The sequence below is a fragment of the Argentina silus genome (genome assembly GCF_951799395.1).
Source record: "Argentina silus genome assembly, chromosome: Y".
NCBI classification, from domain to species: Eukaryota; Metazoa; Chordata; class Actinopteri; order Argentiniformes; family Argentinidae; genus Argentina; species Argentina silus.
The window spans coordinates 16,064,426-16,091,261 of NC_139654.1; the positions used below are offsets into that span (position 1 = coordinate 16,064,426).

The 26,836-nt window shown below is 44.2% G+C and overlaps 1 protein-coding gene across 1 annotated transcript in view; it reads left to right on the top strand.

The window, feature by feature from the left end:
* Positions 1-697: 697 nt before the first annotated feature.
* Positions 698-26,836, top strand: part of LOC310823860 (bleomycin hydrolase-like) — a 31,784-nt gene continuing 5,645 nt past the window's right edge. Inside the window, exons 1-11 of the mRNA XM_083696742.1 lie at positions 698-821; positions 1,851-2,048; positions 2,634-2,743; positions 3,276-3,417; positions 4,373-4,461; positions 4,793-4,885; positions 21,730-21,885; positions 22,170-22,328; positions 22,445-22,512; positions 22,597-22,714; positions 24,616-24,691. Of these exons, the coding sequence (XP_083552868.1) occupies positions 812-821; positions 1,851-2,048; positions 2,634-2,743; positions 3,276-3,417; positions 4,373-4,461; positions 4,793-4,885; positions 21,730-21,885; positions 22,170-22,328; positions 22,445-22,512; positions 22,597-22,714; positions 24,616-24,691 (1,219 nt within the window). The 5' untranslated portion in view covers positions 698-811. The remainder of the gene's footprint in view (positions 822-1,850; positions 2,049-2,633; positions 2,744-3,275; positions 3,418-4,372; positions 4,462-4,792; positions 4,886-21,729; positions 21,886-22,169; positions 22,329-22,444; positions 22,513-22,596; positions 22,715-24,615; positions 24,692-26,836) is intronic.

Here is a 26,836-nt window from a genome sequence, read left to right on the forward strand (position 1 = left end):
TTATAGCAGGTGAGATTCGATTGAGGGATTCTAAAGCAAAAAGGAATATAGGTAGCGCTGATGACAACAATATTGAAAGCAAATACTCAGCCGTGTGGCCCTTCTCTGTCCTTCCTTGATGGACTCCCACAGATAGACTCCCTTGTCTTTGTGCGCCTGAGACTGAGAAGAAGAGGCTGGTGCTGTCAGATCAGTGAGGTTTAAGAGGTCAATTTACAAATTGCTGATTGCCTAGCAGAGATGTAAGCCCCTCCCATGTATCAGCAGTCCTTCAGACAGTGATTATCCCACAAACTATTAGTCAACACCTTCAAACACAGCCAGATGGCCAATCTATTCAAAACAATAACAACATATGTTCTACAGAAACTGACAGACTAAGCAATCCCACTTATTCTACCAAAAACTGACAAAGTAACGAGCAAATCACACTTAATTGAAATACAGAAGGATTTCTACTCAGACAATCCTGAAGACACAGAAGATTCCACAGCTCTACACAAATGTACACTGTATCTGTATGTACAATGTATTTATCTCTCTATGTGTGAATGTGTTATTGTATTGCAATTTAATTATTGCAATACAATTTCTCCCCAGCCCAGCAAGGTCAGGGACTGGGCCCTGGGAGAAACTTTGGGGGATAGTGTACTTGCGATGTAACAACTGGTAACAATTCGTGTGCATTCTGTTTCCTGTTTCCGGAACCCTGATCGGACCGACTGACTGACTGACTGTCGGCGAATGAGATAAACAAAGAACCGGCGACTTTGAAGAAAATTCGAAACACTTGCCAACATTCTTCGGAAACATGGACACTGGTATGTCTTGCGTTACTTCGTATTTTGTCATTCATTGCCACTTGTATAGACAAGCAAGTGAGCTCAATCGGCGTTTCGTGGCTGTAGCACCAAGCTAACATTAGCTTGCTACCATTACCTACTGTCATTATCAGATTGCCCATTATACATGAGCTAGTGAGCGAATGTAGCTAGCTAGGTTAGCATAGCCAGCTAGCTTGCTATGTCAATAAACTGGGGCGCAATGATGGTCAGTCATCAAGCGTGAGGAACCACCGCATTAGTTGGTTATTCACATATACCGAAACTTTAAATTTCTCATATGCCCAATTTGGGAAGTTGGGTGGCTATTAGGTACTTTTCCCTTCATTTGAAACCATCATACCAGAGGCAGGTTCATGAAGTAAAATGTTTGACACATCAGCATGACATAGCTACAGCGAGTTATCGGACGTGTTCATAATCATGGACTTTGCTCCGATTGTGTTGTGGCTTTATGACTACTGGACATGCATACATACACAGATCAAGAATGGTAAATGCAGGCGTCAGAAAAAGACTAACCGTGATTAAACTACTCGTAAAGTTGCAAGTCACCCTCGTACCTGTGTTTGGCCCCTTTGCATAGAAAACGAAAGTGACACTGCCAGTCCTTCCCATCCATGCTTTCACATTCTCTTTTGGATGGGTACAGTACACCGAAGAGTTTGGGCACACCTTGCCCCAGTCCGTGTCTTCATACACCAGACTTTGTATTGCTGTAGGCCTTAACCATATAGCTACTGTATCTATTTAGCTAACATTAATAAAGTGTGTTATGATTTCTCCCGTTTGTGTGAGTTACACATTGCCCAATGAATGGCCAGTGTATAACACGTCATGTCAACTTTCTGTCATAGAAAATAACTGCTCTTAGCCTCTTAGGGAGCATGCACGATTAAACAATGTTATTCTTCTTAAGTGATGGAATGTGTGGAATGCGAACTGTCACTTGGTCTAACCCGAGTTCTCTCTTCTTCTGCTGGTTGTTCTTATTGTTGTGGTCCTTAGGTTTGAGTCAGGGGAAGATCGCCTCCTTCGTGAAGCGCTTGCGAGCCGAGCCGAGGTACTTGCTGGCCCAGAACGTGTCCACCTGCATCGACCCCCTGGAGGTGTGTCTGCACAGGCAGACGGTACAGGACACTGTGCACATCTTCCAGCACTCCATCCCTACAGAGGGCAAGCCTGTCACCAACCAGAAAAACTCAGGTAGGACACACACACCCCCACACACACTCACTCACTAGGGATGTTAAAAAATAATAGGGCATGGCCATTGTTTCAGGTAGACAGCCCTGCTTGCCCTCTATACAAATGATGACGCTCTTTCTCTAGCCCTACATGCTAACAAATAGGCTATGTTCATTCATGATGTCTACCACCGATTAGCCCCCCCAAGGAAAATGTGCTGTTTTACTTCAAGTTATCACACAGTTTAGCAACAACGCATCTGGTCTTAAAATGTCGTCTTGCGGAGAAATTAGGCCTATAGGGAAATAGCAGACTGTGGCTACCTGTGCTGTGGCAATCGTTCTCTCTGTTCAGCTCAGTCCAGGAGGAGAGGTGAACAAGGGCACAGGTCTCGCAGTAAATCTGTGCTGGACGGCCGAGAGGCTGTGAAATGCGATTGAGAATGGGAATCTAAGTGTGTGTGCATGAGGAAATACAGTACTGACTGCGTTTCTGGAGGGTTTTTGGTTATCATAGATGGACAGTTTGTTGCTGCCTTCATCTTTTTTACATGCACACACACACTTCTCCTACTAAACCGTTGTGACGGTGGTCTATTTCCAGGGAGATGTTGGATCTTCTCATGCCTCAACGTCATGCGACTTCCCTTCATGAAGAAGTTCAACATTGAAGAGTTTGAGTTCAGTCAGTCCTACCTCTTTTTCTGGGACAAGGTAAGGCCACCTCTTTTCTTCCTCATAACGATGTTTATTCAGTTTCCGTTTTCAAGCGACAACGCTAACCAGGTAGCATCCCTGGTGTTTGTTTGTTTACATTTCAGCGGATGGTGTGTAAACATTGAAGGGAGAGAGGGTTGTGTGTTGTTGCTGTGTGTCTGTCATTGTGCTCGTCTCTACTACGATACTGGTCATTGTCTGACTAACACCCCCTCTGTGTGGGCCGCTCTGTCCATGCAACAATGCTGTCCCGGTTGTGCCGTACATCACAATGACCCCCTGTCCTTCTCTCTCTCTCCTCTCCCTCCCTATCCTCCTCTCTCCCTACCCCCTTACCTCTCCCCCTCCCCATTCCCCTCTCTCTCTCTCTCTCTCTCCCTCTCCCTTCACCTCAATCCCCCCCTCATCTTTACCTCCCTATCCTTTTACTTCACCTTTTCTCTTCTCACCACTCTTCTCTCTACCCACCACCTCCCTCCCTCCATATCCTCCTCTCTCCCTCCCTCACTTATACCTCTTCCTCCCCCAGGTGGAGCGCTGCTACTACTTCCTGCAGGCGTGTGTGGAGACAGCCCAGAGGAAGGAGCCCGTAGACGGCCGTCTAGTCCAATTTCTGCTCTCCAATCCAACCAATGACGGGGGACAGTGGGACATGTTGGTCAACCTCATTGGTCAGTTTGCTCGCCCGTTACACATTTGGGCAGGCGCAGCAGCATTTGTCGTTGCTCTATAAAGCAGTGTGGGGTTGGATGGAATTAGTCAGATGGAAATTGTCACTGCTGATTGAATACTCAAAACTAGCAGTTCCCAAACTTGGGGTTGGGACCCTGATTTTAAATTGGTTTGATTGAAAATCAAACTAACCTCTGTGATTTGATAAAAAAGACGCGACATTTTATTTTTTGTGTGAAGACAAACATTGTCTGTGTGTGGCACCTGAAGCCTGGATTGCAGTGTTTTGGGGTTCATATCCAACCAATTAGAGCATATTTTAGGTGATTAGAATACACTTGGAAGTCATTATTATGTGTTGGAATAGCTCGCATGTTGTTTGGGGTCACAGGAAATCATTGATATCAATTTGGTAAAAAAAAAAAAAAAAATTGTGGGAACCCCTGCTCAAAACACGGATGGAATAGTGGTGAAACTGTGAGTTACTGTATGATTACAACAAAACATGAAGATCCTTCGCAATTGCATATGTGAAACGTGATGTGATCTAACTAGGCCCCGGCCACACCAAACTATGCTATCCGTTAACTACGGATTGGGCTAATGGTTTCTCTATGGGAGTTATCCAGGAGTTCAGAGGAGTTGAACATTCCATAGTCCGTTCGTCCGTTTAGCCAATTAGAAACAAGGTTTCGTATTGAGTTGCTAGGTTGAATTGTTCAGTTGCTGGGTTGTTCAAAAGTCAGGCGGGAATTCCATGGATCAAATCGGATAGTGATTTCATATGTGTATGTTTTTTATTTTTTATTTATTTTTATTTATTAGTTTTCTGATAGTTTGTTGTGCCCAGGGGCCTAAGGTACACTCTTTCCCCTCAAATGTTTCAATGAGATGGATAACATGATGAGTCAAATTACATGAGTCCTTACCGTTGCCGTCTTCCCTGATCCACAGAAAAGTACGGAGTTATCCCAAAGAAATGCTTCCCAGAGTCCCACAGCTCCGAGGCATCGCGGAGAATGAACGACATCCTCAATCACAAGGTGGGTTTACTAATCCTCAAACTAATACTCTCTTACCTCTAAAGCTTTCTTTTGACACGCTGGTTTGTATGTTCAACTGTTCTAAATCTTGTGTATAGAACGACAATGACAAATCCTTGGTGCTCCCTAAAGGCAGCATAACAAGGTGATATAATAGACAGACCTAAACCATTTGTGAATTCGAACATAAAGTTAAAGGCACACTCTGGGATATGATATGATTTTTTAGACATATTTTTAAAAAAACAGAGCAAGATATTGGAGTGAACATTACGTGATGATCTATGGAAAATGCGTGGCCTCTCTTTCCTGCTTACTCTCTTTGTTTCAGCTGAGAGAATATTGTCTAAGACTGAGGAACATGGTGGACAGTGACTCTACTAAAGCTGAACTCTCCGAGGCTATGGACACGATGATTGAAGAGGTAAGTGTACACACACACACACACACAATCAAATACAGTTGTCATCATCATTTTGGACTGGAGTTTTCAGTCTGCCTCAGCAGCTGAATAATATATAATAATAATATCAAAAGCAAGGCATTTGACACTAGGCCCAAGGGGGGTGCGATAGTAAACAACTGAAATTCTGAAATGACACTGATTGGCCATGGGGGGGGACTTGTTTCAATGTTGAGGTTCACCTCAAGATGGCCAACCTTTTGGGAAAGTCCCGTAAAGAATAATTTCCTGTGAGTTAGCCAAAATGGAATGATAGTGTCTTCAACATTTTGCTGTTATCCAATGACTTCTCGGAGAGGACATGACGAAGACCATAACTCGGAGTGCTGCAACATTCTGAGGGGGTTGTACCTGGTAGAAATGCAGATGATTGGTCAGTCTTGTCATATGATATTGTTTTGAGGATTTATAGTTTAAAGGTCCACTATGTAACATTCCAGCCTTCTAAAAGCTTCCTAATGCTTGTAATGACTGTTTAATCGGTAGCGATCAAGGAATGTGTTCCCTTAAAAGAAATATAATTTACAAATGCTGTTTTTGTCTGGAAAAAGCGCTACCCGACACTCGGTTTGTATATAAACATGTTACTGCCAGGGGTGTTATTGGGGAGTGGACTCAATTTTTGCCTTTCTGTCTCTGGTGGCTGCCTCTTTGCATCGTGCACACATGCAGAAACACAACAGCTAATGTCCGACACTTCAAGTCCATTTTCGAGGGGTTATATTATTATGAGGGAGGATGTTGTTTGGAACTTCAAACTGAATTTCGCTGCAGTGGCCAGAGGTGGCAGATTTCCAACAAAGTTACACCCTGCTCCTTTACTGACACTCTCATGATTCATTTAAAGGTGTCATTCTATAGAATTGTATTACATCAGTAGTGAGTTTGTGCAAGGTTTTAGGTCATCAGGGAGGCCGGTTTTTTTCCATTTCCTCTCAGCTGCCCGGAGCCCTATTCTACAAGCGTGCAGGGTTTCAGACAGCCAAGGAGCACGTGGAGAGGATCATGCTGGCCTTGAGGTCTGTGGACAGAGAGAGTCGAAGGATGAGGAAAGAGAGGACAGGAGGGTGAAGGAGGCTGCATCAGTGGATAGAAGAGAGAAGGATTCAACAGAGGGTAGGGCAGATAAGACAGAGGAAGAAAGAGTGGTGAGGGAGAAGTTACGCAGGTTGTGATGAGAGGATACAGTGTGGGTAGAGTCTGACTGGGAGGGGGTGGATTTGAGGGGAAGGGAGAAGGATACACAATGATGATCAGAAACTGGAAGAGGGGTAACAGTAAGGTTGGAGGTATGGGAGGATCTGGTGAAGACAAGGTTGAGCTGATTTGCCCGCCTTATGAGTCGGAGGAGAGTGGGACAGGGTAAGGTCGAACGAGGAGAGAAGGTCAAGTACTCCAGACGAGTGGACCCGGATCAGGTTCATGTCATGCAGGAGGGTCTTATTAAAGTTGCCTTTAATAAAACCTCCCTTGGGGACAGGAGGTGACACTGTGTTGGTTTGTGATGCCGTGATTGTTAAGATATAAAACAATGCTTACTGGTCCAAGAAGATTGTGGACACGTCCAGGTTGGTGGACTAGCAGCACACAAACCAACACAGTACATACCTTCCCTTTTTCCAAACAAATGGTTTGGGTTGAAGTAGATTAGATTAGATTAGATTAGATTCAACTTTATTGTCATTGTGCAGAGTACAAGTACAGAGACAACGAAATGCAGTTGAAGTACACCTGGTGGTGAAGTAAGATTAAAGGGTTTAATCATAAACAATGTTGAAACCATATAGCGCCTAGGAACAATTCCGTAGGCATAGCATCATAACTTTTAAAGTATCAAAAGCAAAAGAATCATCAAAATCAAAAGAAGATTAAAAAATGTAGTTTTAAACAGATGTAACGAAGGTTTGAGAAACAATATAGAAATGTGCCGTGGAAAGCACAATTAAAACTTAGATGAAATCAGAATTAGACAAAATCGAATATGTGCATCCGAGTCATGTCTTGTTTAGGTTACAGAGCTTCACTCCAGGTAGGCCATGCAAATGCTGAATTTGTGAAATTTAACATTAGGCCGTCACCCACTCACCCCATTGCTTCTGTGGAACATGATCAAATGTAGCTGCAGTGACACAGGGTCACCACTGGTTTGTCTGAAGAGACAGATAACAAACTGCCACAGAATTGAATGTCTGCGCAGGTTATACAAACAATGTGAACAACACAGATGAGTAAAATGTATGAATATGAACTCGCGTAACAGATCACCCTTTAACAGGTGTCAACATCTGTAATATGTCAATACACCTCCTGTAGATAATCTTGAATTACCAAATGCACTATGTATATTAATAGACTGACTTGCCCCTCTGTGTTACTCCTGGGGCTACTGGTCTGGCTGTAAGTAACATCATCTGGTAAGCATTGGACTGAAACGTATGGCATTCGCACATGGGTTTCGAAATATTACCTATGAAGAAAAACATGCTCTGTTAGCTTGACACAGTCATCCATGTCAGTGATTGACTGGGAATATCCCACAATGTAGGAGACACAACGTTTTAGATGTCGTGAAAATCTGTTACGGATGGCTCCCTAGTGCGGTCCCGAGGTGTCTTCCTCCATCCGTCCACTGGGCCACCCAATTACGAACTCATCACCATTGATTGTCGCTATGCTATATGTACCCTCACTTCCCTTCACTCCCCGCTTAGTCCTCACCGTTGGCCGCTTCACGAGCGCGAGTTCTATGAGTACACAAGTACTATTTTGAGACTGATCTCGCCTTTTGTTTCGAGCCTTGAGTTCGTGTTTTTGTATCCTGTTTTGTCTTCTCTTTCTAAGTAAAGATCGTTTTGATGGCACCGCTAACTACTCGTCTGCCTCCCTTTCTATGCACCGCACCTGGGTCAGCTTACAACACCAAACTCTTACAGAAATCATGTATTGATCGGGGAATCAATGATAGTTAATGATCGAGTTTGATCTGACACCTATTAATAAATATGATAGATTGGCTCCCTACTTGCGTAACTAGCCGAATATAATGAGCCTAGTCGAGATACCCTTTGAAACGTTATGGCTTATAACGAGGGCACCTCACTAGATTCTTTCAGTGTCTACCTTAGTCGGGAATCAATATGCAAATAACTAGTTTAAGTAAGAGTCATATCTTGTCATGCTACATGTACGTCAGAAATGTCCCTCCTAATTAGATTATAAGATTTTATTTGCATAAATCTAAGTATTTGGACGCCAACCAGTGTACAAACTGCGTTGTGCGCTAAATCCTGGTATACAATACAACTAAAGAACAAAGTAATTTCTAGCCTTAACCTGGTCAATTATATTGCATGCTTAGATTCTAGCAGACTATCTGTTATGTTTTCGGACAAATGGGAAAAGCGTTGTATAAAATTTGACGAGAAAATTTGGACAAGAAATTATATAAGCAATCCTACTTACTTCAAGTCATACAATCAAAAGTGTAAACACACCAAATATGAACATACCTTTAGAGGCAAAAGTTCTAAGAAAGCATTCAATTAAGAATACGGAAGTCGTATGCTGACAAGGCGTGCATATCAACTTTGAACATATAACCCTCTCACATACCAGATTTAAGAGAAGGGATAAAGGACATGCCGTGTCATCGACTTAGAAGACAGCTCTTTCCTTGAGCTGATCTCAAAAGGTAGGCTATTTATTGATACAGAACCACTGGAACATAGATAACCCTAACCCAAATAAAACTGAAAATCAGTCCAAAATAGACTATTAAGCACGTATCACTGAGAGCAACTCAACTATAAAATCAATTGCTGGCACAGTGACTCCCTACCATGAAAAGGATGACTGGAGTGTGAGAGTCATGGCGCGTTTTCTCGCTATCCTTGTGGTGCACACACACACACCTGCGCAAGAAGCCCACTACTTCAATTCATCTCCCGAAATAGGGTCAGTGGCCAGGCATATAACAAACAGCAATACGTTATACTATTGCAGCAACCGATACAATCTGATTGACATAAGGGGAATTGAATATTTGTTCCAGAGACGATTAACAAATCATTAGATAATAGACTTGTAGCAAGGTCCTTAACACAGGCGGACTCGGTGGTGGTGATAAGGGAAAAAAGCCTGTTTATTTCGAATGTTCCTTCTTTTTATTCCTTTTCCGGTCCTGGTCGACTTTTCAGTCTTAGCTTTTCAGCCTTCTCCCCCCCAAAGCAGAGGCACACACATCTTAAACCATTTCGTTAACGAGGCTTCATTCGCAACAGGTGCGCAACGAAGCCTCGCTTCCGTAACCCTTGCCACGGTCCTGTAGCTCCCTCTACAGGCCGAACGCTGCATGTCCCCCCACAAGACTATAGGCGTTAATGTAGAATCCTGCTAAGTATATGTATGTATCTTGCAAAACAGAAGGGAGACTATTGGGGCACTCACAGTAAACAAGACGGTCATGGTCACAGGACCATGTTATGCTCTCTGATGGGAGGCTGGTTGATTACAGTCAAACAAAGCCGTTTGCTCCCTTGAGCTCAACTCTGAATTGCGTGACGCAAAAAATGGGGGCGGAGTTCCATTACCGAAATCCCAACAATTTGACTTGCTGTGTCCAATTCGTTTACAATAGTCCCAGCGAGTTACTTTACATTGAGAATATACACCATGTGTGAAATATGGAGGAGGACTTCCCCTACCCAAATTCCAACATCTTGCCAGTGAGTGTCCCTGTCTTTGGCAGTAACTACAATGCCTAAAGTTATGTTGGTCGTTGGCTTTGAGTCAACCGAGGATTGACGACAGAGTGACTCACGGCTACCTGTTGAATGGCCTGTTATCTTATCTGTGCAGTCTGCGCATGTCAAGACTACAAAGACATGCGCATTAGTATTGTTTGAGGTTTCAAAATTGCTTAGGGAAACAGAACTAATTCCGCTCTCTGTGTCGGAAGCATAACTCTAGTGACTCAAGACTGCTGAAACGCTTAATATCACTGTTCAATGAAGCAATCATTTCCTCATCTTTCTCCTGCTGTTTTGCCCAACTAAGTTTTTCGTGGCCAAAGTTATCGAGTTGTAGTTTCAATTCCTGAATAGTCTCCTTATAGGATTTTTCGCTTAGCAGTAATGCATTCAGCACGTCAAGTGTTATTTTCTATAGAGGCCTTCTCAGTAATCACTAAGCTTATTGTTTTAAGATCCTCTCGCGCTTTTGGGAGATCCTCTTGTAAACATTTGTTGCTCATGGTCAATATTCTTTTGTTGGACTCTGTTGAGCAAATGTCCGATTGCGTGAATAATCAGTTTTTTGTCTGACTTGCTTTTACGAATGCCAATTGTTTGCCAATAATCAAGGATTTCATTCTCAGTCGAATCAGCAGTTAGATGCTTTTTGTATTTTTTGTTCAATTTCAGCAACGTGTCTTTACCAGTTACCGAAGCACACAACTCAATTCATTCATGCACTTATTTATCTCTTGCCATTGTATTCGTTACACGTGGTGAGAGTTCAAGGCTCGAAAAAAAAGGAGAGATCGCAGTCTCGAAATAGTCCTCGTATACGCGCGCTTGTGAAGTGGCCAACAAACGGTGAAAACTATAGCATGAGTGACAATTATGCACAGGTGCTGGTAATGAGTTTGTGATTGGGTGGCCCAGTGGACGGACGGAGGGAGACACCTAGGGACCGCACCGCACTGGGGAGCGCGACCCCCCCCCATCCGCAACAATGCAGTTTTCAACCAGTATCAAAGTCTTGGGTCACCACAACTGTAGGTAGATTTATAATAATATCAGTTTCCACACTAAGGTTTGGCAGAGACTTTTGGCAATATTTTGTTAATAGCAAAGCTATTTAATATTGATAATCTGACCCCAATGTAATTATCACTATGTGCAAATAATTGTTGAGTTTGTGCTGATTTAGTGCAAGAAAGGTCAAATAAAATGAATCAAATGAGGCTTTAATAATATTCTATTCTTAAACAACTATTATGAGGCGAATACTTCAGAGAAATGTTACATTCTAATAGAGAGAGAGAGATGACCACAGGTCATTCAAAACAGTTACTCACAACATGATGAGAACCTCACAACAGGACACAGGAAAGAGAGAGAGCTTTTCCCTGACCTCTGCTCTTTATATAATTTTACAACCACAGTATTTAAATTAGGAGCTGTTGTCAAAGAGACCCAACCACCATTCATCTTATCAATCCTACACTGATGACATCACAGCTCTGACACTCCTCAAGACATTCAACAGCATTTGTCCTCCCGAGGGATGGGCTCTCAGTAGCTCCCCCTTCAAATGAGTGATGCGTGTTTAGAGCAATACTGGCTGCTTCCAAGGCTCGAGTCTGGGCTCAGCCAATTGTTCATATAACAGCAAACAGACACAGAGGGAGGTGAGAAGGTGATGAAGCATACTTCATGAGCTGTAACTAAAAAAACAACTGTCATTTGGAAATGTTGAGGTGTGGGGGAACAAGAATTGTTAGCATTGTTAAGTATCTTGCTAGCTGGATCGAATCCTCCATTACATTAGCTAACTTAGCTGATCAAATAAAGAGTGTGAATGAGGTGTGAAAATTAGCCGGCTAACAAAGTCAGACAGCTAGCAAGCTACAACATCAGAGGAGCTGATGTTAGCTGCTGGAGGAACCAATTTGCTATAGTAGTCTTAGCTGGTATACAACTCCTTGCTGTTCCTCAGACTATAACGTTATCACGTGCCTGAATCCACCAATGCCTCCAGTCCTCTCCCTTTGTCAAATAAATCCCAGATTGTTCCTGTAATGTAAATGATGCAGCATTTGATCAAATATATATTTTCTACCTTATTTAGCTCATTCTTTTAATTGTTTTAATCTGTGAATTGGACCAGAGGAATTGCCCCTCTGCAAAATCCTCTTTGGTTTTACAGCTAATCTGCCTTCATTCACCTTTTTCCACCCCTAACCAGTTTGCATCCCTGACACACACATGGACAACACATACACACACTGACCAAGGGCTGGCGAGCATCAGTCTCTCTACGTGGGCTGTGTGTGACAGGCTGTTACGGCCGCAGCCGACGCCTGCCCCGTGTCTGTCTCTCTCGTTCTTTGTTGTTATGCAGGCTGTGTGCTCCGGGGCTTGGAGGCTCCCCCCACTTCCTGGTTGGCTTCATCGGCGATCCTGATTGGAGCGATCATTCCGTCCAGCTCACCTATCCGGACCGTGCGCTGGGAGCATAAAAGTTTGGCCAGCTTGTCAGTCAGGGGGCTGTGTACTGTTGAGCAGTTCCCTTCTGAGACTTTCGGCAGTAGACATCCGATGTTGGATGGTTCGGTACATTGTTGAGTGTTTTGAACGAGGCACTAGGTTATTATTTAGAAAACTGGGCCAGGTATAGTTCTGTCTTACTGATGTACACCCACACGTAGTAGATTATTTTGTTTAGACCCACGAGGAGCAGAGGTGGCTGTTTTGAATGTATTTAAGTTTTTGACCGCTGTAGTAGGACAGTGAGGTTTGGACCATCACAAGTTTGTTTAGTTTTAAAGACCACAATCTCCTCTTTAATATGACACCAAATCCAATGATTTAAATTTCTATATACAGTGCCTATAGAAAGTCATCATACCCCTTTGAAATAGTTACTATATTTGTCGTACAGCCTGAAATCAAAACCCATTAAAAAAAAAAAAATTTAGGCATACAACATCAAACTAATGAAAAAAAGGCGACAGTTCTGAAAATTTATAAAAAAATTAAAAACAAGAATAACAGGGCTGGAAAAGTCATCAGTCCTCTGATTTAATACTTTGTAGAGCCACCTTTTGCTGCAATTACAGCCATCAATCTGTTTGGATATGTCTCTACTAGCTTTGCACACCGAGATTGGAGAATATTTGCCCATTCTTCCTTGCAGAGTTGTTCAAGTTCAGTCAAATTCCGTGGTGAGCGGTGATGGACCGCTCTCTTCAAGTCCATCCACAGATTTTCTATCGGATTTAAGTCAGGGCTCTGACTTGGCCACTCAAGGACATTCACCTTTCTATCCTTAAGCCACTGCGTTGTTCTTTTGGCGGTATGTTTAGGATTGTTGTCGTGTAGGAAGGTGAATGACCTGCCCATCTTCAGCTGTCTAGCAGAGGGACGCAGGTTGTCCTCAAGAATTTGGGTGTACTTGGCAGCATCCATTTTCCCTTCAATCCTGACCAATTGCCCAGTCCCCGCTGAAGAGAAACATCCCCACAACATAATGTTGCCACCACCATGCTTCACAGTAGGTATGGTGTGTTTTGGGTGGTGTGCTGTGTTTGGTTTTCGCCAAACATAGCGCTTGGAGTTCAGTCCAAAAAGTTCAATCTTAGTCTCGTCTGACCATAAAACCTTTTTCCACATGGCAACATAATGTTCCAGGTGTGTTTTTGCATAGCACAAACGAGACTGAGTGTGGCACTTTTTCAGAAAAGGCTTCTTTCTTGCTATCCTGCCATACAGGCCAGCTTTGTGTAAAGCTTGTGAGATTGTTGTCACATGCACAGACAGACCAGTCCCAGCCATAAAGACTCGTAAGTCCTTCAAAGTTGCCTTTGGCCTCTTGGTAGCTTCTCTGATCAATGTCCTCCTGGCTCGGTCATCCAGTTTGGACGGACGGCCTGATCAACTTTATCCCGGAGGCCTTTTGAAAGTACTTTTCCAACCATGGTGAATTCTTTGCAGAACCATGCACTTCTAGTAGTGGAATCCTCAAGAAACAGCTGGTTTTATTCTGAAGTAATCAAAACCACTACAATTGATGTCAGGTGGGGGGCAATTAGCCTGGTGTTTCATCTGGAAGTTGATTGGTTGCACCTGAGCAAGTTTATAATACTCAAAGGGGCTGATCACTTAACTAAACCAGGTATTTCACTAATTCGTTTTTAATAATTGTCCAGAATTTTTAAACATTTTATTGTCACTTTGATGATGAGGGTTATAATGTGTACATACAGCTCAAAAAAGTTAGATTTGATTTATTTTAATTTCCAGGGTGTAATGTGACAAAAGGTAAAGATTTCACAGGGTATGATGACTTTCTATAGGCACTGTATATATTATATTTATATTCATGTTGACTCACTCCACTTGTTATTTCATACTCTTTATTCAAATGTGATATACTTCAATCTATAAACATAAGAATATAAATAAATAATGAGTAGAGCCACAGTTATCTACCTATCTTTTATCATGACAGTATGGTTATGGTAAGATACACAGAGGGGAAGAGTTGTTGAGTGACACCTACACAAGCGCAGCACAAAAAAAACGCTCACTCTTCAAGCAAGGTCGTTTTTCCTGAATAGTAATAAAAAGTGGGCCTTCGAAGCAAAACATATTTCAAATCACACAGATATAAATATAATTTGAGTGAACGTCTCAGTCAAACTATATGGAGAGAATCACTCCAACTTGAGGTTATGGCTCTCATATGCGAGCATGACTGCGGTGCTCTCCGCCCCCTAAAACGGTGCTTCCTTTTCGGCTATGATGATGAGACAGGTCTTGCTATTGATAGTGAAGTTGGAAGTCGTCCTTCCCAAAACATTTCAAATCACACAATCACAAAGACAAGTTGAGGGTAACGTCCTTGTCAAAACTACAGTGGGGGAAATAAGTATTCAACTCATCAACAATTTTTTAATTCAACATATTTCCATTGCAGCTATTGGTATTAACTCAATAAAACTACACAGCTAAAGAAATTGTCACATTCCAATCCATGTGCAATAAAGGGGAATGACAGGAAAAAAGTATTGAACGCAGTAAGAAAAAGCACTAAACCAGCTTATGCCACTAATGAGTTCTCATACCTGTGCTAATTAGAATCAGCTGAGTTAGTGTATGTTGGTGGGTAAGTACTTCCACTCTTTGAAAAAGGGTTTCCCACCTCTGAATGCAAGTAAACAAATCATTTGTCACCAAGCTTTCCCGCAAGAAATATCTCATGATGGGTAGAGACAAAGGGCTCCCCCAAGACCTTTGCAACAAGATTGTTGAGCAGTATAGTAATTGCACTGGTTACCGACGGATTTCTCAACTCTTAAATGTTCCTATAAGCACCATTGCGGCCATTATCCGCAAGTGGAAGGAACGTCACTCAACCATCAACCAGCCACGCACAGGAGCTCCTTGCAAGATTTCTGACCGGGCAGTCAGAAGGTTAGTCAAAAGAGTAGCCCAAGAGCCAAGGAGCACTTGAGCAGAGCTCCAGAAAGACCTAGAAGCAGCGGGTACAGTTGTCACAAAGAAAACAATAGGCAATGCACTCCACCGCCACAGTCTCCATTCGCAATCACCCCGGAAGACTCCATTACTGAAGAAAAGGCATGTTGAAGCTCGTTTGAAGTTTGCTACAGAACATTTGGAGAAGCCTGTAGATTACTGAGAGAATATAGTCTGGTCAGACAAGACAAAAATCGAACTTTTCGGCAACAGCACGACATGCCATGTTTGGAGGAGAAATGGCTCTCAAGATTCAAGATTCTTTATTTGTCACGTGCATACAAGTATACAGTGAAATGCAAAAGTGACAGTGCCACAGAGTAGTGCAACAATACGTTTTAAAATAGAATAAAATAAAATAGAAGTACTAAAAAATATAAACAGTATAAGCAGTATAAACAGCGGTGAAGCAATGTACGCAATGGAATGGCAATATACAATGGCAATGACAGGTTGACAGTACAGATAATTACAGTGGAGGATGAGTCTGCAATGGATGATTATGTGTGTGCATGTGTTATGATGTCAATGAGTGTGTGAGTGACTTGAGGGGGGCACTGGTGGAGTCATCGTTGATGATCCTGATGGCATGGGGGAAGAAACTCAGTCTTAGTCTCTCTGTTCTTGCTGCATGACAGCGAAGGCGTTTGCCTGACCGCAGCAGCTGGAACAGTCCGTTTTTCGGGTGGTGAGGGTCCTTCATTATCCTGCATATGATCCTAAAAATACCATACCGACAGTGAAGTTTGGAGTTGAAAGCATCATGGTATGGGGCTGTTTCTCTTCACATGGTACTGGTGGAATCCAAATTATCGAAGGGAAGATTAATGGAGCCATGTACCGGGACATTCTTGAGAAGAATCTGTTGCCATCCACCAGGATGATGAGGATGAGACGTGCGTGGATCTTCCAGCAGGACAACAATCCAAAACATACTGCAAAGGAGACTCTCAATTGGTTCAAGAGGAAGAAAAATAAAGGTCTTGGACTGGCCTAGTCAATCGCCAGACTTAAATCTAACAAAACATTTGTGGAAGGAACTGAAGATCAAGATTCACCAGCAGGCCCCCGGAATCTTCAAGATTTAAAGACTGTGTTAACCCATTTGTGCCAGATGCTGCGCGACACAACATTGCCTCTCCTGCCGGATGCTGCGTGGCTCAGCATTTTTTATTTGTCGTATTTTTCATGAGGCGTGCAGCATATAATGCACTGTCATTGGTTCAAATACACATGAGGTGGGTCTTGTTGATTTTTTTAAAAATACGTGACCACCCAAATGTCGTGTGGTTCGCCGAAAATCAATCAGACATACACGTGCGTTTAAAAAATCTACGATAAACGCACGTGTATGTCTGATTGGTTTACGTGATTTTCTGCGAACCACACGACATTTGGGTGCTCACGTGGTTTTAAAAAATCAACAAGACCCACCTCATGTGCATTTGAACCAATGACAGTGCATTATATGCTGCGCTCATGAAAATTACGCCGAATCAAAAATGCTGCGCCACGCAGCAACTGGCGGTAGATTCAAAGTTGCGCAATGCAGCAACCGGCGGTATTCGTCGCGCGGCATTCGGCACAAATGGGTTAATTCTTTGTGCCATAGATTCAACAAGGTGCTGGAAACATTCCTCAGATTTTGGTCCATATTGACATGATAGCATCACGCAGTTGCTGCAGATTTGTTGGCTGCACATCCATGATGCAAATCTCCCGTTCCACCATCCCAAAGGTGCTCTATTGGATTGAGACCTGGTGACTGTGGAGGCCATTGGAGTACAGTGAACTCATGGTCATGTTCAAGAAACCAGTTTGAGATGATGTGAGCTTTGTGACATGGCGCGTTATCCTGCTGGAAGTAGCCATCAGAAGATGGGTACACTGTGGTCATAAAGGGATGGACATGGTCAGCAACAATACTCAGGTAGGCTGTGGGGTTTAAACAATGCTCAATTGGTACTAAGGGGCCCAAAGTGTGCCAAGAAAATATCCCCCACACCATCACACCACCAACCTTTGAGTTACTGTTGCCTTTCTATCATCTCGAACCAGTCTGGCCATTCTCCTCTGACCTCTGGCATCAACAAGGCATTTTCGCCCAAAGAACTGCCTCTCACTGGATATTTTCTCTTTTTCTGACCATTCTCTGTAAACCCTAGAGATGGTTGTGCGTGAAAATCCTCAGCAGTTTCTGAAATACTCAGACCAGACCTGTCTGGCACCAACAACCATGCCACGTTCAAAGTCACTTAAATCACCTTTCTTGCTCGGTTTGAACTTCAGCAGGTCGTCTTGACCATGTCTACATGCCTAAATGTATTGAGTTGCTGCCATGTGATTGGCTGATTAGATATTTGCGTTAAAAAGCAGTTGAACATAAAGTGGCCAGTGAGTGTACAATCGTTAGCTTGTTAATTGTCAGTTATTGATACATTTAATAGGGTTAGAAAATCAAGGCCGTCTGCCGGCGCTCTAGTAAAATATAGAATGGGCATCAACGGCCGTTATGGGGGTTCGAGGGTTAAACACTGGGGTCCACTCCATTCCAAACGTTCGCATCCCCTTCTCTTACTCCCTCCTGGCCAGTGAGCCCTTCAGCAACGTTTTGATGTCTGTGAGTGAGCCCTATCTGACCGAAGGGGGATATCCCGAACTGTCATTAGTGTTTGCTGTTTCATACCTGGGTACGTCAAAAGACAGGAATGAAACAGCGTCCACAAAGGTCTGTTCGGACGCGTTGAATGAATTGCAATGAATTGTGGGATAGCCTTTGTGCCGAAATGGATTTTTTTGTTTTTACTTGGTGGACAGGGATGTTTGGAGAAGACAGAATTCCCCCGTTCCCTTTGCTTACAACAGAATGGTAACGAGTGAAGGGAAGGGAACGCACTGAAGCAAACATTTCATAGTAGTAGGGGGGAGGGGGGGTTTGTGGTCCCACTTAGCCAGACACGCTAGGCTCTCATTGGCTCTACTCGGCTGGCCTGTGAACCAATAGGAGCACAGTATGACTGAAAGGCCTGAAGTTAATCAGTGCCATGTCACAGCGGGGGCCTGATGAAGACGGGCAGGTTTTGTCTGAGCGTATTTATCCAACATGTAATGTCCCCCATAACAAACACAACTTAGTTCCCCCCTCTGCTTCCTGTTTTTGTCAATAACAACTGAGCCATGATCCCAGATAAGACAGAAATTCAAACCTTGTGGAGAGGAGGGAGGGGGGGAGGGGAGAGAGAGTGGTGGCCTGGGAGATGCCCGTTCTTCCCTCCAACAGGACCCAGAGACGTGTAAAGTAGGAACTAAATGGGAGACAACCTTTTGATACTGGAAGAGGTCGCTACAATGCCACCTATGATGTCATTGGGGGTAAAACGAATATCTTCAGAAACTACAATGAGTTTCCAGTGAGTGTATTTGTAGCTGTAGTTTTGAAAATCAATTAATTCAGTATTTTGTTTTCAATGACATCATGAGGGGTAATTTCCTTAGGACCTTTTGTTGTACAGTGCTTTCGGAAAGTATTCAGACTCCTTCACTTTTTCTTTTTTATTGTGTGTGGATTGATGGCAAATTCTTTTCATTTAATCAATTTTAAATTGAGTCTAACACAACAAAATGTGGAAATAGTGAAGGGGTCTGAATACTTTCCAAAGGCACTATTATTATTATTTTTTTAACACTACAGAGAGCAGTTTTCACATACAGTGCCTATAGAAAGTCATCATACCCCTTTGAAATAGTTACTATATTTGTCGTACAGCCTGAAATCAAAACCCATTAAAAAAAAATACAACATCAAACTAATGAAAAAAAAGGCGACAGTTCTGAAAATTTATAAAAAATTAAAAACAAGAATAACAGGGTTGGAAAAGTCATCTGTGGGGGGACATGCAGCATTCGGCCTGTAGAGGGAGCTACAGGACCGTGGCCAGGGTTACGGAAGCGAGGCTTTGTTGCGCACCGGTTGCGAATGAAGCCTCGTTAACTAAATGGTTTAAGATGTGTGTGCCTCTGCTTTCGTGGAGGACGGCTGGAAAGCGGCGGCTGAAAAAGTCAACAAGGTCCTGACGTGCACTCAGAAAATAAACTGGGTTTTCCCTCATCATACCTATCGAGTCCGCCTCTGTGTCCAAGGACATTATAGCTCCCAATGTAGCTCCCTCTACAGGCCGAACGCTGCATGTCCCCCCACATCATCATTCCCCTGATTTAATACTTTGTAGAGCCACCTTTTGCTGGAATTACAGCCATCAATCTGTTTGGATATGTCTCTACTAGCTTTGCACACCTAGATTGGAGAATATTTGCCCATTCTTCCTTGCAGAATTGTTCGAGTTCAGTCAAATTCCGTGGTGAGCGGCGATGGACTGCTCTCTTCAAGTCCATCCACAGATTTTCTGTTGGATTTAAATCGCGTTGGAAGGTGAATGACCTGCCCATCTTCAGCTGTCTAGCAGAGGGATGCAGGTTGTCCTCAAGAATTTGGGTGTACTTGGCAGCATCCATTTTCCCTTCAATCCTGACCAATTGCCCAGTCCCCGCTGAAGAGAAACATCCCCACAACATAATGTTGCCACCACCATGCTTCACAGTAGGTATGGTGTGTTTTGGGTGGTGTGCTGTTTGGTTTTCGCCAAACATAGAGCTTGGAGTTCAGTCCAAAAAGTTCAATCTTAGTCTCGTCTGACCATAAAACCTTTTTCCACATGGCAACAGAATGTTCCAGGTGTGTTTTTGCATAGCACAAACGAGACTGAGTGTAGCACTTTTTCAGAAAAGGCTTCTTTCTTGCTACCCTGCCATACAGGCCAGCTTTGTGTAAAGCTTGTGAGATTGTTGTCACATGCACAGACAGACCAGTCCCAGCCATAAAGACTTGTAAGTCCTTCAAAGTTGCCTTTGGCCTCTTGGTAGCTTCTCTGATCAATGTCCTCCTGGCTCGGTCATCCAGTTTGGACGGACGGCCTGATCTAGGCAAGGTGTTGGTGGTGCCATACGCCTTCCACTTCTTAATGATGCTCTGAACGGTACTCAGAGGGATAGCTAAAGCCTTCAAAATCTTTTTGTAGCCTTCACCTAACTTGTGCCTTCCTACAACTTTATCCCGGAGGCCTTTTGAAAGTACTTTTCCAACCATGGTGAATTCTTTGCACTTCTAGTAGTGGAATCCTCAAGAAACAGCTGGTTTTATTCTGAAGTAATCAAAACCACTACAATTGATGTCAGGTGGGGGGCAATTAGCCTGGTGTTTGATCTGGAAGTTGATTGGTTGCACCTGAGCAAGTTTATAATGGTATACTCTAAGGGGCTGATCACTTAACCAAACCAGGTATTTCACTAATTAATTTTTAATAATTGTCCAGAATTAAAAAATATATATATTTTCACTTTGATGATGACGATTATAATGTGTACATACAGCTAAAAAAAAGTTAGATTTGATTTATTTTAATTTCCAGAGTGTAATGTGACAAAAGGTAAAGATTTCACAGGGTATGATGACTTTCTATAGGCACTGTATGTAGACACTGGTATGGTGCTGCAGACAATGAATGTTAGGTAACAAATTGGTGAAGTGTCCCTTTAAAGGCCCACCAAAGTGACTTTGGTTTTCTGGGTGAATGTTAGGTTACATACTTTCATTGTTTACAATTAAAATGCTCCAAAAAAAGCAAGACATAGTTGTTTTGCTTATCACAGTTTCTCAAGCCAGCAGAATACAGGATTGACTCGGTGTGATGTCACAAATTTGATTGACAGTTTGTCTCATGAGCCGTTCCCAATGTTTTTTTAGCTGGCTATAAAGTTGACCAATTTGTTAGCAGCCTGCAGAGTCTCTTATGTGGATTAATGCACCAATTGTGTTTTGCAGTTGGATGATGTTACATTTTTGGTGAGTTACTTTGAAGCTAGCTTTGTGAGGAACTCTCCAAAGATAAATTAGCAAACAGGTAATTTTTCTAGCTGCTAGCTCAAACAACAAGATAACGTCAGCTACATTGTTGTCTTACCTTTGTATTCTGAACAGTCTTGCTGCATTTTACCACAACATTCTAAATGGCCTGGGATGTTATCTGTACCTGCCAGGAGCTGACAATGTGCTACTGCTGGTGCTGGCTAAAATTGGAAGGATGCCAAATGTAAACAAATTGTATAATTGGTTCATTTAATAGAGTTTTATTAGCACGGATCCTATTGGAGTGTGACATGAGCAGGTTGTGGTGATGGATGCATAACCTCTTAAATCACACCCATCGAAAACTGAGCATTTGAGGGAGAGTAGCAGAGCTAGATTTTTCTTTTTTCTATAAATAGTACTGGAAAATGACAGAAACCACATTTTTCATATTTGGGTGATGCTAATTTGATCTGGTAAAGCCAAAATTCAAACCAAAACACTGGAAATTCACTTTAGTGGGCCTTAAAGCACCCCAATGGCATCACCTATCTTCCTTGTCGAACTCTGTACACATCGGTACCCAAAGGATATTTTTTATTCACTTTTTGTTCTTTTGTGTGCGGGTGCGTGCACTCCAGGTGTTCCGGGTGGCTAGTGTGTGTCTGGGCAGCCCCCCCAAGACCATCTGCTGGGAGTACCGGGACAAGGACAAGAACTTCCACCGTATGGGACCCTTCTCCCCCCAGCAGTTCTACCAAGAGATGGTCAAACCCCTCTACAACATCCAGGACAAGGTGACGCACGCACGCACTCACTCACTCACCTAAGTTCTTCATTTAACACTTTTCGTTAGTTCACGCACACACCTGCAACCATTGATTTTACAATGGTTACTATCTCATGGCTTTGCAGCCGGGTCGTCAGGAGAAATTAGTACTATTTCAGCAAGGAAGCTTTCAGGAACTGGACCCCTGGTCAACATCAACACTGTCCAAACCTACACACACGGCCAATAATGGAAGTCTTGATTGATTTGAATTCCATTGATGTGGATATCATGTGCGCCCCCCCCCCCAAGATCTGCCTGGTGAACGACCCCCGCCCCCAGAACCCATATGGGAGGCTGTACAGCGTGGAGTTCCTGGGGAACATGGTGGGGGGCCACAACACCCTGTACAACAACCAGGCCATACAGCTGCTGAAGAAGGCCGCCGCAGACTCCATCAAAGAGGGGGAGGTAGCTACCATTGCCCCCTCAACTTTGGGGCGGGGGGGTATTGTGTGTGTGTCTGTGTGTGTCTGTCAGTCTACTGTACTGTATGTGACAGTTTATAACATTCTCTCTCTCTTTAGGCTGTGTGGTTCGGATGTGACGTGGGCAAACATTTTCATGGCAAGCTGGGCATCAATGACATGAACGTGTGAGTATTAGAATAGAGAGGTTTTTGTGTGTGTGTGTATTAGCAGTCCAATTTGAGTGTTCTCCTGCGTCCATGTGTGAGCAGGTTCAACCATGAGCTGGTGTTTGGAGTGTCTGTCAAGAACCTGTCCAAATCTGAGAGGCTGATCTTCGGAGACTCCCTAATGACCCACGCCATGATCCTCACAGCTGTCACTGACAAGGTAGTGAACGCACGGACAGACAGACGGGTGGCCGCGCAGACAGACGGACGGACGGACGCATGGACAGACAGACGCACAGAGACGGACAGACAGACGCATGCACGCACGGGCAGACAGACAGACGCACAGACAGACAGAGGCACACGGACAGACGGACGCACAGACAGACGGATGGACGGATGCACAAACGCACAGATGGACGGACAGACGGGTAGACGCACAGACGGACGGACAGACAGACATGCACGGACAGATGCACAGAGGCACACAGACAGATGCACTGTCTGTCTGTGTGTGCGTCTGTTCCTGCGTGCGTCTGTCTGTCTGTGTCTGTCTGTCCGTGCGTCTTTCCGTCAGGCTGTCTGGCCACACGGAAAGACACACACACAGACAGAGGGACAGACACACAGACAGACGCACAAACAGAGGGACGGACGTACGGACAGACAGACGCACAGACAGACGTACAGACGCACGCACAGATGCACGAACGCACAGACAGACAGACGGACGGACAGACAGGCACACAGACGGACAGATGCACACGGACAGACACAGGCACACGGACAGATGCACGGACAGAGGGAGGGACAGACAGACGGACGGATAGACATACAGACAGACAGACACACAGGCAGACAGACAGATGCCCGAATAGACAGACAGACGGACACACACACACACACAAACAAACACACACACACACTGTCTGTCTGTGTCTGTCTGTCCGGCCAGACGGACGGACAGAGGGACAGACAGGCAGACGCACGCATGGACAGACAGACTCATGGACAGACAGACAGAAGCATTGACAGACAGACAGATGGACGCACATACAGACGGACAGACAGACAGAAGCATTGACAGACAGACGGACGCACAGACAGACAGACGGACGGACAGGCACAGACGGACGGATAGACGCACAGACAGACAGATGGATGCCCGAACAGACAGACACACGGACGGACAGATGGACGGACAGACACTGTCTGTCTGTGTGTGTGTGTCTGTCTGTCTGTGCATCTGTATGTCTGCCCGTCTGTCCGTGCGTCTTTCTGACAGACGGACGGACAGACACACACACAGACAGACGCACGGATAGAGACAGACGGACAGACATACAGATGCACAGACACACATGAACAGAGGGACAGACAGACAGTCGCACGCACAGACGGACGCACGGACAGACAGAAGCACAGACAGACAGACGGACGCACGGACAGACGCACGCACGGACAGGCAGACGCCAGACGGACGCACAGACAGACAGACGCACGGACAGACAGACAAACAGAAAACACGGACAGATGCACGGATAGACAGACTTCATAGAAACATTTTACATTCTAATAGAGAGGTAGAGAGGTGACCACAGCTCATTCAAATAATGCTACTCACAACTCAAGACGAGAACCACACGACAGGACAAAGAGTTGAGAACCAGCTATTCCCAACCTCTGCTTTTATATAATTTTACAACCACAGTTTTTAAATTTGGAGCTGTCAAGGAGACCCAACCATCATTCATCTTATCACTCCTACACTGATGACATCACAGCTCTGACACTCCTCAAGACATTCCACAGAGCTCTCAGCCATGTCTTCTCTGCTCCCCCTTCAAAGACTCTCTCCTCTCCCCTCTCTCTGTCTTGTCTGTCTCCCTTGTGTGTCTGTCTGTCTGTCTCTTGTCTGTCCTGTCCTCTCCTCTCCTTTCCTCTCCCCTCCTCTCTTCCCCCCCCCATCCCGCCTCTGAAGTGTTGTCATGTAGAAATCATTCCGTCCATGTTATGAAGATAACAGCAATTGTTTTGGACGTCTCCCTCACTCAGTCCCCTGCTGAAAAGACAATTTTGTTTTCTAAAACTCTGGTTCTCTGTTCTCTCTCTCTCTCTCAGGACCAGGAAGGGAAGGATGGAGGTTATGAGAAGTGGAGGGTTGAGAACTCTTGGGGAGACGACCGTGGGAATAAAGGTTATAGCAGACACACACACACACACACAGGAGGAGGAGAAGAAGAAGATGCTTTTTATCACGAAGCCTTGTGATGTTGTCTGTTATGTTACCTTACCTGAGCCAAGTTCTGTTTGCCCCAGCTTTAATCCTCCTTCCGCCTCTCTCTCTCTCTCTCGCTCTTACACACACACACACACCACTCTGTCCCTGAGTCAACAGTTTAGGGACATTCAGTTGAAGTCAGATTACTGAGAAGTGCCTCCCCCCGCACTAACCCTTACCCTAATGTATAATTGAGTTGTGGTGGGGAGGGTGAGTTCCCATGACAGTTATCACAGACACACACAGACAGACAGACACACACACACAGACAAACACACACGTGCGCACACAAAGACAGACACACACACACAGACAGACAGACAAATACAGACAAACACACGTGCGCACAGACACACACAAAGACAGACAGAGAGAGACAGACACACACACACACATACAGACACACACACAGACAGAGAGAGACAGACACACACACAGACAGACATATACACACACACATATAGACACAGACAAACACAGACCCACGCACAGACATACACAGAGACAGACATATACACACACACACACAGACAGACAGACACAATGACAGACAGACATACACACACACACACTGACAGACAGACAGAGAGAGACAGGCACACACACACACCCACACAAACAGACAGACAGAGACAGTCAGACAGACACACAAACAGACGGACGCACACACACACACACAAACAGACAGACAGAGACAGTCAGACAGACACACACAGACAGACAGAGAGAGACAGACACACCCACAGACAGAGAGAGACAGACATACACAGAGACAGACAGACACACACAAAGACAGACACAGACACAGACAGACAGACATACACAGAGAAACACACACACACACACACAGACACTTACACACCCAGACACACACACAAACAGACTAGAGACAGAGACAGTCAGTCAGACAGACACACACACACAGACAGACAGACAGACAGACAAATACAGAGAGAGACAGACACAGAGAGAGAGACAGACACATACAGACAGACACACACACAAAGACAGACACAGAGAAACAGACAGACAGACACACACACACAAAGACAGACAGACAGAGACAGACACAGAGAAACAGACAGACACACACACTGACAGACGCACAGACAGACATACACAGAGAAACAGACAGACAGAGACAGACAGACACACACAAACAGACAGACAGAGACAGACACATACACACAGACAGACAAACAGACACACACATAGACGGACGGACATACATACACAGAGAAACAGACAGACAGACACACACAAAGACAGACAGACATACACAGAGAAACAGACACACACACACACCCAGACAGACAGACAGACACACACAGACAGATAGACAGACACTTACACACACCCAGACAGACATACACAGACAGACAGACACACACTCACACACACACACACACACACAAACAGACTAGAGACAGTCAGTCAGACAGACACACACACACACAGACAGACACAAAGACAGACACACACATACAGACAGACACACACACAAAGACAGACACACATACAGACACACACAGACATACACAGAGACAGACATACACAGAGAAACAGACAGACGGACACACACATACAGACAGATGCACACATACAGACAGACAGACACACAAACACAAACAGACAGACAGACAGATATACACAGAGAATCAGACACACACACACACACACACACACAGACAGACAGACAGATGCACAGAGAGAGACAGACATACACAGAGAAACAGACACACACAGACACATACAGACACAGACAGACGGACGGACATAAATACAGAGAATCAGACACACACACACACACAGAGAATCAGGCACAGACAGACGGACAGACATACACAGAGAATCAGACACAGACACACAGAGACAGACATACACAGAGAATCAGACACACACACACACACACACACACAGACACACACACGGACATAAATACAGAGAATCAGACACACACACAAACAGAGAATCAGACACAGACAGACGGACAGACATACACAGAGAAACAGACACACAGAGACAGACATACACATACACAGACAGACGGACAGACATACA